This window comes from Acanthopagrus latus, chromosome 7 (assembly GCF_904848185.1).
Source record: "Acanthopagrus latus isolate v.2019 chromosome 7, fAcaLat1.1, whole genome shotgun sequence".
NCBI lineage: Eukaryota > Metazoa > Chordata > Actinopteri > Spariformes > Sparidae > Acanthopagrus > Acanthopagrus latus.
In genome coordinates this window covers 3,188,753-3,202,205 of record NC_051045.1, presented here as the reverse complement: position 1 = coordinate 3,202,205, position 13,453 = coordinate 3,188,753, and the positions used below count along the sequence as shown (strand labels likewise).

Sequence of the window (13,453 nt, the reverse complement as noted above, 5' to 3'; positions counted from 1 at the left end):
GTGAAGTAGGCTACTTAACTTATGAAGCCTACTCTAATTTTATCCTTTACATCTCACATTACATTTAAGAGGTCAGTCATGTTTTCTTATTTAATTACATATGTGACAGCTATAGTTAGAAGTTACATCATAGATTAAAACTTTGAATAGAAAGGTGATGATATGATGCATTGCCATACTGATCACATTATTATAATCTATAATTAAATATGATAAGGGCCATTCCGCATAACTATTATTTTTTCTGCTTTTAAGAGTCTATTATTCATTTAATTTAAGGTAAAATGTGCCTCTTCTAAAAAATACTTACACCACTGACAGTGTGGATCTATCATAAACACTGATTTAAGATACATTTATGTTTTACAACTGACAACAGTTGTAAAATGTAATATTTCAATTCAGACGCGGTCGCCCGTTCACAACACGTTGCATGCGGTTGCACCATGCGTGACTTGTATCACGCGTCACACTCCTTTACACTGCTACGTATACATTTGCATCAGCCATGTTTGTTTGTTGTAGTTTTGATCAGAAAACACATCATGGTGGTGTTTGTTTTTGGTGTGGGTAATGAACGTGTGGCCGATCTGTCGTTGAGATTTAAGAGCGACAAGAAAGTCGTTGTTTTGCCGTTAATCCGTTCCAACGGTGCAGCTCGATTTATGAGTCGGCCATTTTAGGTGTACCGGGGACATTACTCGGTGACACCAGGAAGTGCCTTTTAATCTAAAAGTTCGGTGTTAACGGCTCTTTTTAAGGGTTGATAAAAAAGTTTACACACACACGATAATCACAAATAAAACGATTTGTGTGTCTGTGTTCACAACCGACGCGAATAATCATCGTATTTCCTGATTTTTACCGCCCGCGGTCAGGACTACACATTTCTGGGCGTTTCCATGGTGACATCATGTGAGCTGACTGACACGTACTGTTTGTTATAAAAAAAAAAAGTAAAGCAGGAAGAAGAAAGGCAGTGAAACAGAAAGCTAACAGCGAGCTAGGAAAGCTAAGAGGTAGGTGCTTCATCTCCGCAAAATGAGCGTATGCCCTCGGTGCAGGTTACCAATAGTGGCCGTGACATTAGCAGCGTTTGTTTGCTGACTGAACGTCGAATTGTGTTGTCGAGCAAGCAAACGTTAGCTAGTCGTGCTAACTTGCTGAACGCTTTTCTGCTTAGCAACGTAAGCTAGCTAGCTGTTAATATGATACTCGTGCGTCAAACACAGGACTTGGGCTGTCAGACCGTTACCCCACTGGCTTTCCAGATTTCTGAACCGCACATTTATTCATTAGTTGAACGAATTTGCTTTGGTTTTCTTGCCAGCTAACAGCTACAACGTTAACACGGATATTATAGCAGGTTAACAGAAGCTCCCTGGTTAAAGTGGGCTCAACGCTTGACATTTAGCTTCAACCTGTTGTGTAATTTGGCAAATAATTCAACCCCTTATCTAACTGAACTACGCACTTGAAATACGCGACATGCTGTGTGTGTGTGTGTGTGTGTGTGTGTGTGTGTGTGTGTGTGTGTGTGTGTGTGTGTGTGTGTTATGAGCTGTGTGAGCAGTAATTGTATCCAGATTATTCACTTAAATATAAATAACCACGGCACATTACCAGAATACTGGAAGTTAAAGTTATCCATTTGATATTTTATTAGAAGATATTCCTAAGTTAAATAAGTTTGCATAGAAATACTAAAAAGTACTAGAAAATACTTAGATTAAGTGGAGAACTTCAGTAAATGTACCTGTTTGTAGTTCCACTATGTGCTACCTGTGAATGCAGATTGTGACAGTTGAAAATTAGGGATAGATCGATGATAGGGGCCAATATTCAGCATTTATCACAATAATCGTTATTGGTGGTAGTTGAGTCTTGATGCCGATGAAATGAGTACATTTTAAAAATGTACTTCTGCTCTGATTTGGCATCCTTTTCCTGTTCTCAGCGTCCACAACACAGTCTGAAGGCAGGAGTAGTAGCCGATCAGCAATGAATTGTCAGAATTTGCAAAGTAAATAGTGACTAAAGATAATAAATAAATGGAGTGGAGTGAAAGTATTACATTGAAGAAAATGGAAATACTGAAGGAAATCACCTCAGTTATAAATAAGTACAATACTTGTGTTAATTGTAGTTTATTACATTGCATTACTGATTATTCTCAACTGGGAGACCTAAGATTTTTATTTTTCCTGTAAACTTGTATCTGTTCCAGTTATTGTTCTCCTAAATGACTGGGAATCTGTATCAGCCCTAAGAAACATAGAGGGTGGACTGGTTATGGTTGTAAAGCAGTTTGGATCGTAACCTTTTAAACTGGAGTTGAATTGTAATCATGTGATTCTGTTTACAGGAGACATTGTCCATTCAAGAAACTCAAGGTCTTGTTTCCTGGTTCCATCATGAACGTGTTTGACCGCAACATCAACATTGATGCTCTCTTCAAGTTCTCCCAAATGTACGTAGGCTTACAGTAGAAATGAAATCCACCACAGCGAAAGTTCCCGTTGTCTGGCCCGACTCATTGTTATCTCTTTTTGCAGATCTCATTCTACCCAGGCACACTTGAAGAATGTGTACGCAAGCCTGGCTGTCTGCATGTTTGTGGCTGCTGCCGGCGCCTACGTCCACGTCGTCACCGGCCTCTTTCAGGTAAGACTGAAGATAACACCTGGTCTTTCTGTTCAGGATGATACATTCCTTAGATCAATGCAAATGGTGCCCTTTATCAAAGCACAGACAACAGCATTTCTTCCTAAATTATCAGGCCTAATTTGTGATTTAGGGAACGTTACCTGGTGGTTGAAACAATTTATAGTAGGTGAATGAGCTCAAGAGTTGAATCATGCAGTACTGTGAAACTGTTAGACAGATCATTTGTTCAGTGTTTGTCTGGGAAGATTGTTAGTTGCCCAAATCCACATTTATTTATTTCTGTGAATGATTTAGTAAGTAAACAAGTTCACATTCACATGATCTTCTTCTGTGAAGGTTAAACTTTCATGTATTTATTTATTTGAGGAATTTTGTTGCAGTAGTTTTTCCTTTTGTTTAAATTCTTTGGCCGTTTACAATGTTACCACACATGTATTTACCACTATATATGTGTCACATGAAAACAGCATGCATGTCTGTAGACACACTGCATGTGTCGAATATCCTGCAGCCTAATTTGTGGAGCTTGATGTCATTGACTTGTTGACAGTCCATTTGTTATTGGTTCACTCAGGACGAATGTTAACATCAGGTCTGAATTCCCTCAGTGTCACAGTTCCTCTGCCCTGTGTTTACCTCATGACCTTGTTCTCAGGGTGGCGTGCTGTCTGTGCTCGGCTCCCTGGGGATGATGTTTTGGCTCGCCATGACACCACACAACCCTGAGACAGAGAAGAAGCGACTGGGCATGCTCGCAGTATTTGCCTTCCTCACAGGTGACGTGACAGATGTTTTGGGCGCATTAAGAGTAAAATTTTTACTTTGCATGTGAACAGAGCCGTCTCTGTGACTTTAAAGTCCTGTAAGAGACTAACAGCGGTGTTTGCCTTCCTCTCTCTCCGTCCCCAGGTGTCGGCCTCGGCCCCACACTGGACTTTGTCATCGCTGTCAACCCAAGGTATGTGAAAGGTTACTCAGTGTTCAACAGGCAGCCAGGTGGAAGTTAAACATTATAAATGTGAAGCGCTGATTTGAAAACATCAGTGAGACAAGTGTGGTGTGATGATTGTTTTCCATCTGTCTGCAGGTGTACTTACTAAAAACTTTGTTCTGCCTTGTTTCTCCTCAGCATCATCATGACGGCTTTCATGGGAACCTCCGTGATTTTCATCTGCTTCAGTCTCAGCGCTCTTTATGCCAAACGCAGGAGCTACCTGTTCCTTGGAGGTAAAGGCAGTTAATGAATGTTGTGACACTGTATTTGACTTTGGTCAAGCAACACAACATGGACACAATACTACAAATAACACCCATTATTATATGCTCATATGAAGCATGGTGTAATTGACCCATACGTACTCCTTTTGCTCCTGTCAGGCACACTGATGTCCGGCCTGTCCCTCCTGTTCCTGATGTCTGTGATGAACATGTTCTTTGGATCTGTGATGCTGTTTAAGGTAGCTGAGCCTCGCCTCGCTAAACGTGTGATCAGCTGTGTATCGCGGCGTGCTGCCTGCATCGTTTCAGAGTCCTAACTTTTGCATATGATTTCTGACAGGCACACATGTACCTCGGGCTGCTCATCATGTGTGGCTTCGTCCTGTTTGACACTCAGCTCATCATCGAGAAAGCAGAGAACGGAGACAAGGACTACGTGTGGTGAGGATTGTTATTGTACCAGCAAACTACACCTGAGCTCGTATCTGTCGACTCACACCGTCTCATAACCAAACACCATGCAAATACATTATCTCACAGCGAGGCGAACAATTGAGCTACACATCACTGAAAGTGAGAAACACCTGGTCCGAGTGAATTTAACTTTTTCAGAGGTGTTGCATAAGTTCAGCTGTTGGATAAAGGAAAACTTAATCAACCCAGTGCTCTCTGGACAAAACTGAATGTATAGAATTTTTTATTTTTTTTGTAATGATTGTGAATCTTCATATATTTTGTTTTTTGAAGGCACTGTGTGGACTTGTTCCTTGATTTCATCACCATCTTCAGGAAACTGATGGTCATCCTTGCCATGAATGATAAGGTAAGGAGAGTTTTTCCTAATTCTTCTACTTTAAGACTAAATGGATACGTCTGTTTATATTCTGTTTTTATTAATTTTGTTACTGTCTACAAATCCAATGAAAAAACACCAAAAGATATGTCTCCATCCTCTGTGCTATAAAGCATTGGTTCTCATCCTGGGGGTTGCTTGTGAAAACTAAAATTATACATTTCAGACAGGGAAGTATTATGTTATATAGATATAATTTGCTTTTATTTGCTTTATTATTTGCTTTTCCATTTATGTCCATAAACTTTATTTATTATTAATTATTATTCCAGCCACTTTTTTGCACAGAGTGAAATATTCCCTCATTATGAGGAACATTGACACTGTAATTTTATTTTGAGTTGATCTCGGGTACGTCGTCCTGCAGCTGGAGTTACTCACTGATGCACCATAAGACACTTAATTAAATTGTACACGTACAAATGACAAATAATGTCTGGTAACTCAGAGACCAGCAGCAGGAAACAAGGTTAAAACATGGGATCATAAACAAGATGAATATGATGAGGGAGATTCTCTTATAATACATACACATGTAGAAAATAAAGGAAAGTGTGTGTGTGTGTGTGTGTGTGTGTGTGTGTGTGTGTGTGTGTGTGTGTGTGTGTGTGTGTGTGACTGCGTAGGGAAGTCAGGGGAAGTTGGTTTTGCTGTTTACATTGGATTTGATGACAGTAACAAAAATAAAGGATGTTACCAAAATCAACCTTTATTTTCCCACAAGAAAGTCTGGTTCAAATATTTATACTTTTACTGCTACATAAATTCACTCATTAATGCTTTGGACAGTTTTAGGACAATACACCGGATTCAGTTCTGTTTTGAAAACATTTACTCACCCAAACAAGAAAAAAACAAAACACCAAACTTTGTTCAGTGGACTGGAAGAATCTTCTAGCAGATGAAGCTGCTCAGATACTTTTGGTTTCATTTTGAGATGTCGAGACTTTTGGCTTCACTTCAGTACAATGTTGCAGAGGGAATTTTGTTCGTGGTGCAGAAAACATCAAGAAAGAAATCGTCCAGCAGCAACATTTGTTTTTACACAAATACAGATTTTATGATGATTATATGATCAGCAGACATCTGTGACATCAGTCAGAAATGTGATTCAAACTTTCATTCACCTTCATTCTATTTGTGGTGGAATTAAACTAAGTACACTAAAGCCGCTCTCCACCTGGACTCTACTGTAGTTTAGAGGGAGGTATTTTACTTTTCACTGCACTACATTTATTTCATACACTTTCTATTTGCTTTCAATTCTCCGTAAGTTTCTGAAAGACAGTTGAGACCTCTTACAGTAGATCAGTTGTTGTTGAGGTTTCAAATCTCGAGTTGAGAACCACTGAATTAAACCATCTGACTGTAGAGACGAACCCAGCAGGCAATTTCTGTTTCACCATCTAACGCTGTTGCTTTTACTGTGATGGCAACATGATGTGTAGTTGGATTAAAGAAGTCAGAGTGAACAGAGTTTTTATATGAAATGTAATTCAGATTAAAGTGAGTGAAGTAAAAGTTGGCAAATTGAGATATAAATATTAACAAACAAATTAATTGTGTGTTCTGCATATAGATATTAACTGAAACAATGAATATAAGACGTTTGTTACGACAACAGACTGAAGAGATGATGCAGAGATGAGGAAAAAACACACCACATTTGTGATCGAGCCCTTTGTATGTATAATCAGTTGAGCTGCAAGTTGCGTGTTAAAAAATACTAAATTCAAGATTATTTCCGGCGTAAACAGATCATAGAGCATCAAAATGACAGTAACTTCTAGTAAACATCGTGGTCCTCTGCACTCCCAGAGAATCTGAGGTTGCGTCTAATCTCAGAGTCTCTCTGAAGTCAACACTCGTGTTTCATATTCCGTATTTCCTCCAAAGCTGAAGTTTGCCTGGGCTGACTGACTCTGCACAGGTTCTTCCAGATTTCAGAGACACTGTTAAACAGTAACACGATATAGAAAGTATACAGTCAGGACAGTGTGCACTCAAATGTGATGACTTTACCCTTTGAAACCCCTTTTTTTTCCTTCCATTTCTTGACCTTTTAATTGCTCAGAGTGATCGTGATAGATGCATCTGTGTAATACTGATTCTGATCATTTCTGTCTTTCAGGACAAGAAGAAGGAGAAGAAGTAAAAGGTTTGAGTGGCTGAACATTAAAAACAATCTGTCAGACAAGGCACAATTTGCAACGCACTTGGTGCTTTTCACTTTCTGTCTTCATTTATTGAATTAACTCCTATGTGGTCTTATACTATTGAGAAATTCTTTTTTTGATTTATTTTTTAAAAACTTACAACAAGGGTTGAATGTAAGTTTCTGGTATGCTAATGCTAGTCCCATCATGGCTGTGAATGGAGAAATAGACTAATGCTGCAGTGAACACGCTTGGCCTGTAGAGGGCAGCGTTGCCCTATGAAGACTCCCAGAAGCTGAGCAGAAGATTTGATATCACTGTTATTTAGTGCCATAAATTAATGACATGATAGGCTCCTTTTTAGTGGGTCGTGTAAGCTTCTGAGACCGATTATTGTTTTATTTGAAGTTATGTGATTTTCAGTCGTTGATTTGCTTATTTATCGTTTTTCCTCAGTTGTCTTTAGTGGATATGGTGTCCCATTAATTTTGACAACAGATTCTCCCCCTTTTTTTGAGAAAGTTCCCCCGTGATTGTTTTTGTTCCCGCAGATTTTGTTTTGTGACCAACATTTTGAGTAAAGAATGGTGAAGTCTGGTAACGCTAACCATGAAAACCTGTCACAGTAACCGACTCAGACTCGCGGCCACTCGGTGGTCTTGGATTTTGGACTTTTGGCTGGCGGAGGAGAGTCGGTGCCATCTGTCCATATTCTCAACCTAGAAAGAACGACAGGCGAGTCTTTCAGACCTCTCCCACTGTAAATCTCTCTTTAATATCTGTTGTCTAGAAATTAGTTTGCCAAATGATATGATGTTAACCTTACAATTATTTGAAGGTGTATACTGTGAAGAATTTATTTTATTGATGTAAAATTGAAACTAATAATTTGATACATTTGCTCAAATAAATGTGTTGAACGTATTGAAGAAACAAAGTGGCTTTTATTTATTTTTATTTATTTAGATTTAGTGGTGGAATAAATATTCAGTAGAAATACTCATTACCAATGATATTTGTGATTTTAAAAAGTAAGTTTTAAAGCATTATTATTATTATTATTATTATTATTATTATTATTATTATTATTATTATTATTATTATTATCGCTTACATAATGTTTTGGTTCCAGCTTCCCTCCTGTGAGGATCACTGTATATTGATTATATCTTTAGGTTTTGGACCGTCAGTACCGCCCAAGATTCATCGATCATGATTATATTCTTTGGATGCAGCCCCTAAAATATCACACGAGTTGAGGTACTTTTAAATTATTTAAAAATGTGCTGCTTTGGGTCTTAAGCAACATGTAATTTGTCAAGTAACTAACGTTGTAAACGAAATGTTAAACGCAGTGGAGTGGAAGTTAAAAGTAACAGAAAATGGAAATTCTCAACTAAAGCACAAGTTAAAAATTGCGCTTAAACACCTCCTGAAATATAACAAAGTACATTTACTCAAGCGCTGTAATTATGTGTTAGGGATTTCAGCAGATGACTCGGGTGACGTCAGCTGAGTCCGTGTCAGGTGAGCTGAAGACGGGTTCAGATGTTACAGCTGCTCCTTGTGTTTTCTTGAGTCGAGCAGCTACATTAGCAGCTTCTAGAACATCAAACTTGAATCTCTTGCTGCATTGAGCTTCTCCTCTTATTGGTCCCATTTCCCCGAGTTTGGAAGATTGGAGCATGGAGGCCAAAAAGTTTTTTTTTTGTTTTTTTTTAATTGCTCAGGAGCATTTAAACAGCTGTTTCCTGTATTCTGAGTGAGTATGACGTCTTTGCAACTCTTGGACCAACATTTTTTCTCTGACTTGCCAAGTTGTTTGACTTGAGAGGGCATTTACATTAATCTTCTGAACAAACTCTTCAGTTGGGTTGCATTGTGGGTAATGTAGGCATCAGGATTTGACAAGGATGGCGAACAGGTGGAATAATAGAAAAAAAAAGATTTCTCTGGTGCTTCAACTACTTTTATCCCTTTTTTAAAAACGCCTTTAGGTAAATGTCCCGTCTGTAATCGACGGCACGTCCAAAATAACTGCCTCGCACAACGAGCTAAATCAAAACATTTTAATTAGAAAGTTGAAAAACGGCAGTAGGTACATAGGACCTCTATTGGCTAGGGAACGAACAGCAACAGAGATGTTGAAATACAAGATATGAACATAATCTACTAGGCGAAGAGACTGCAATTTTCACAGAATAAAAGATTTAAAAAAAAAAAAAAAAAGATGATGTACATTTAAAATAAATAAATAATAGAAATACATATTCATTGAATAGTGTAGCCATTTCTCTTATCTATGTTATTATTGCTGGTATATATTACCTTTAAATGCATTATGATTTAAAACAGACATATACTGACAACCTTCCTCGGTCGCAAAACAATATCAACATGATCAATAAAATCGTTTATACATTTAAAATCGTGATGCATGAGTTTAGCAATAAAGAATCACAGACATGAACATTCATTTTTTAAGGAGCTCCATGTTTTGTTTTGTTTTCTTCAATACATTGTGTGGTGAAATGATGATGTATCGATACAGTACAGAACTGATCGGCGCGTCACGTCTGCATTGATGCACTGAACAAAGATCCATCTACCAGGATGAGAAAAACAAAAGACAGGTTGCTGAACAACTACCAGGAGTGACAACTTTTGTGCTAATCATTAGCTTAGCCATGCGTTTTGTAGTCCTGTACACATGAATTAAAGAGACGAGTCCACAGTCAAGTCTGATTGTGAAAAAGTGAACAACCTATATTATTTGGGTGGCTTTTGGCTTCATGTTTATTGGAAATCCTGAGGAGAAGTCTTATCGATCCACCTTTCCAGTTGCAACAGAGAAACAGCTGATGAGACGGCTTCATCACCACAATATTCTCGCGGACATCAACGGGGCACAGTTTCTTTTCCTCAAAGGTGGCGGCGGGTCAGCAGCATCACAGTACAGCCAGCGACCAGGAGATGTGTTATTGTCTGTGGACGAGATGAGCATCCAGTCCTCTCTGTCCTCCCCCGCCATTGGCTGGATCATCCTTGGCTGCCGCAGGACGACAGACTGTCGTACAGAGAATCGCTGAGCGACTCGGGGGTCTCCAGGACCTGAGGGCGGCTCGGGGAGATGGCTTCCTCCGGACGCTCCCTGAGCAGCTCCAGCCCGGGCTCCCGGCTCATCTCGGGGACGCTGGGAGTGCGAGTCTTCCCCCTGCGGCTCATCCCCGACTGGGCGGGGACGGGCAGGCTGCCCGGGTCAACCACCCGGCTGGAGGAGGGACCGCCGGCCTTCATGCCCTGAGAGGACGCAGAGAGGTGGGAAACGTTTCAGGTCACGTGTTTCATCTTATGTAACGCCTTCAGCAAACAGAAGTGGGTTACAGAAACCTTCCCACTTTAATATTCAGCTGATTAATAATTTCTAAAGGGAGAATGTGGTTCTGTGTATTTTTCATTATGTAAGATGTGAGTGCAGATTTAAAAATGTATCTGCTGCCTGCAAAGTATTTTCAGTCTGAAAGTGACCCAGATAATTCCCTTTTCATGCTCCTGCCTCTCTGGTTTTTACCACGATTACACAATCAAATAAAAAAAAACATTTTTCAACCTTCAGTTAAAACAAGAATAGTCATTGTTTTCTCAGGTCGCTATCCCCGGGTAACCCCACTGATGGAGGTGAAGAGTGAGAGAAACAGACGGCATTCACTTGATGGAGAGCTCCTGTTGTGTCTAAGTCTGTTTCCTCTTCGCACTGTGACTTGATCAGTAGCCTTCTTATTAATATAATCAGGTGTTTTCTTCTGCCTTTTCAGACAGAAGTGAGGCTGCTAGCAGTTGTTGCTAACACCTTCTTTGCGACAAGGAAAGGCAACAAGTTATCTGTTCTCACTTTAAGCTTTATATAAAAACTCTCTGCGTACCCCTCTGAATGGTGATCCGAAGGACACCGCCTCCTCCTCCTCCTCCTCCACTGCCAGGTAAACCTCTGCAGGTCCTGCTGGAGTCTTCAGGTTGGGGAAGGTCCAAGTCTTGGAGCGAGGAGAAAACATGTTCGCTCCATGAGCCTCTCCTGCAGATCCAAGGAGTGAAATCACAGATCAAAATAATTTAACTGTTTATCATAAAGTCACAATAATATTTGTCAGGTTTTCCTTTGGTATGAGCCTTAAAGACTCTTCGAATATTTTCCTGCTGGGTGTCACACATCAGTCTGAGCTGCAGTCTGGAGAAGTCAGACTTGGTGCTTGTGCTTGTAAATCAACATTGAGAGTCTTAATTTAACAGAAGAAAGTAACATGAGGGGACTGAGTGACCTGTAGTTATTGAGTGTAAGCTGGTTAGTTTGTTCTCACCTTCTCTGATGACGCCGGCGGAGCTTCTCCCCTCCAGCATGGAGCCGTACTGAATGGTGGGTATCAGCTGTTTGTGAGGCACGTAGCACTCCTCCTGTGACGTCAGATCTCTCTCCAGCGTCCGGGCCCGTCGACCGGCCCTCCCCGGGGAGCCCGAGGAGTGGTGCTCGGCCCCGGCCCTCGTCTTGGACAGGCCCCGTCCTGCTGCACCGCTGCTGCAGTCGGGCAGCGGGAACGTACCGATGCCGCTGTCCAGAGTGTACGTGGAAGCACCAGAACCTGCGGAGGACGGAGAAGATGGAGGGCTCAGTGACGGAGGTGATCATAGTTCAAGTAATCGTACATTTAAAAATAAAACTTAACAAACCAACTGAAAAGAAATTGTAATCTTGCATAAAAATATGCAAAAATTATCATTCAATTCAATATTTGTCAATTTGGTGAAATTTGTTAACACAACGTCTCACAGTTGCCTTCGTGTGTGTTGTAAAAAGCTTTAACATCTTAAATCTTCCCCCTGACAAACCTGCTGTATTATAATAAAAAACCTAACAAATACATCTGACAACAAACTGAAATGAAAATAGAATAATTTAATAACAATTCCTCAGACTGCCTGTTAAAATGAATAAATGAATGAAATGCTCACATTTTAGGAACCAACAAACCAACAAAAAGGCACCAAATAATTAAGAAGTAAATGTGTAAATTAATGACTTCTGCATTATTTATTTGATCTTTTACTGCAGCTTCTGATTGGATTTCCTTGGGGGCGTGGTCTCGTTTATTTCACCTTTGATATGCTAATAAAAGCATCAGCTAATTAATTTTCCGTGATATGCAAATTATATATTTCAGTCAAACCCTTATGGACTGTTGCATCGCTGAAGGAAATACTGTTGGACTCTTTACTGAAGGAGAAGTTGTAATATTACAGAATAATATCACATTATGAAAGACGCCTGTCAGAGTCCAGACATCAAATCGTTGTATTATTGTTACAGTTGTCCTGGAGTCTGTTAAAGGAAGACACTAGACTACTAATTACTGGGTTACTCACAGCATATTATTATTACTTTTGACCTTCATGCTAACTGAACACGACACCAGGAGGGTGGAGACGCCTCAACGTTCTGACATTTTCAACTGTATTCTGCCAGAAAATCTGCAGCTGTCGTCAGAATTTGTCGGCTGCAGCTTCCCTGTGGGCCTGAATATTTTATTCTAAAATGAAATAGTGTAGAAGTATAAAGACAGATACCTGAACATTGTACTTAAACACAGTATGTGAGTAAATGTACTCTCCACTGATGATGTGATAAGCTTGTTTGACTATCTCGCTATCAGCAACATGTTGACAGCAGACACGCATCGTCTTTGTTTGGAGTTGTATTTTTACACGCTCAGTTAATTTATTCATTTACATTAAATTAACTATGTTCAGACTAGATCCGCACAGTTCGGGTTTGATCCTCCACTCAGTCGTAAACCTTAATAAACGCGTCATATTTCTTCCTCTGGCAGACTCGTCTTACCTGCGAAGTGCTGCGAGTGAACTGAATCAGCGAGGTTCTCGTCTGATGTGATCTTGCCGATTCTGTCTGATCCCTGCATGAAAAGAACAAGCGAGCAGCAGATGGAGGAGTGAGTGTACTGAGAGTCTGCGCTGCACTTCAGTATGCAGCAAAACTAACAAATCAGGAGCCAAGTTTAGGCTTCTAAGATGATCAAGAGCAAGTTTTACTGATGCACTTCTGACACCTGACAGCCTGATGCATTAAATTAACTCTTGTTTTGTCACTGTTGTAACTGTTACATGTGCGCATCTACCAGCACAGAAACAACCACAGACGTACCTTCTCCATGTCGTCTCGACTGGTGGTGTGACTGATGATGTCGCTCTGCTGGCTGAACACCGGCTTGGAGGTCTTACAGTCGAAGGAGAGGCGGCGCTGTGGCATGCTGATCATGTCCTTCCCGTCCACTCTGCGTTCATCAAACACAAGTGTCAGTTAAGTTGTCCACAAACAGTTAGCGTTAGCCTTCATCACACATTACTGCATTTAAAAGAATAGTGTGAATAGGGCTAATGCTTGTCTTTACTATTACTAATGACTGATTACCATAAATGATCATAAGAAAATGCATAAAATAGCTCCATGCAGCTTAATCCAAATCTCCTGAAGCCCAAATAGCGGCATCGA

At 40.1% G+C, this 13,453-nt stretch overlaps 2 protein-coding genes across 3 annotated transcripts in view; one reads left to right on the top strand and one right to left on the bottom strand.

The window, feature by feature from the left end:
- The first annotated feature begins 814 nt into the window (after positions 1 to 814).
- Positions 815 to 7,823, top strand: tegt (testis enhanced gene transcript (BAX inhibitor 1)). Its single transcript, XM_037105255.1, has 10 exons — positions 815 to 1,019; positions 2,366 to 2,470; positions 2,556 to 2,664; positions 3,323 to 3,443; positions 3,577 to 3,625; positions 3,797 to 3,894; positions 4,045 to 4,124; positions 4,226 to 4,326; positions 4,633 to 4,708; positions 6,870 to 7,823. The coding sequence occupies exons 2-10, from the start codon at positions 2,415 to 2,417 to the stop codon at positions 6,891 to 6,893; spliced, it is 714 nt and encodes a 237-aa protein (XP_036961150.1). The 5' UTR covers positions 815 to 1,019; positions 2,366 to 2,414; the 3' UTR covers positions 6,894 to 7,823.
- Positions 7,824 to 8,949: 1,126 nt separating this feature from the next.
- Positions 8,950 to 13,453, bottom strand: part of nckap5l (NCK-associated protein 5-like) — a 34,824-nt gene continuing 30,320 nt past the window's right edge. For both annotated transcript variants that reach the window (XM_037105568.1, XM_037105570.1), the window contains exons 9-13: positions 13,106 to 13,235; positions 12,785 to 12,857; positions 11,250 to 11,528; positions 10,818 to 10,966; positions 8,950 to 10,194 (exon numbers count right to left, since the gene is read on the bottom strand). In XM_037105568.1, the coding sequence (XP_036961463.1) occupies positions 9,934 to 10,194; positions 10,818 to 10,966; positions 11,250 to 11,528; positions 12,785 to 12,857; positions 13,106 to 13,235 (892 nt within the window). In that variant the 3' untranslated portion in view covers positions 8,950 to 9,933. The remainder of the gene's footprint in view (positions 10,195 to 10,817; positions 10,967 to 11,249; positions 11,529 to 12,784; positions 12,858 to 13,105; positions 13,236 to 13,453) is intronic.

Coding starts and splice junctions, on each gene's coding strand:
- tegt (XM_037105255.1), top strand. CDS start 2,415: ATGAACGTGTTTGACCGCAACATCAACATTGATGCTCTCTTCAAGTTC. Junction 3,895..4,044: donor GAGCTACCTGTTCCTTGGAG/GTAAAGGCAGTT, acceptor TGCTCCTGTCAG/GCACACTGATGTCCGGCCTG. Junction 4,709..6,869: donor TCCTTGCCATGAATGATAAG/GTAAGGAGAGTT, acceptor TCTGTCTTTCAG/GACAAGAAGAAGGAGAAGAA.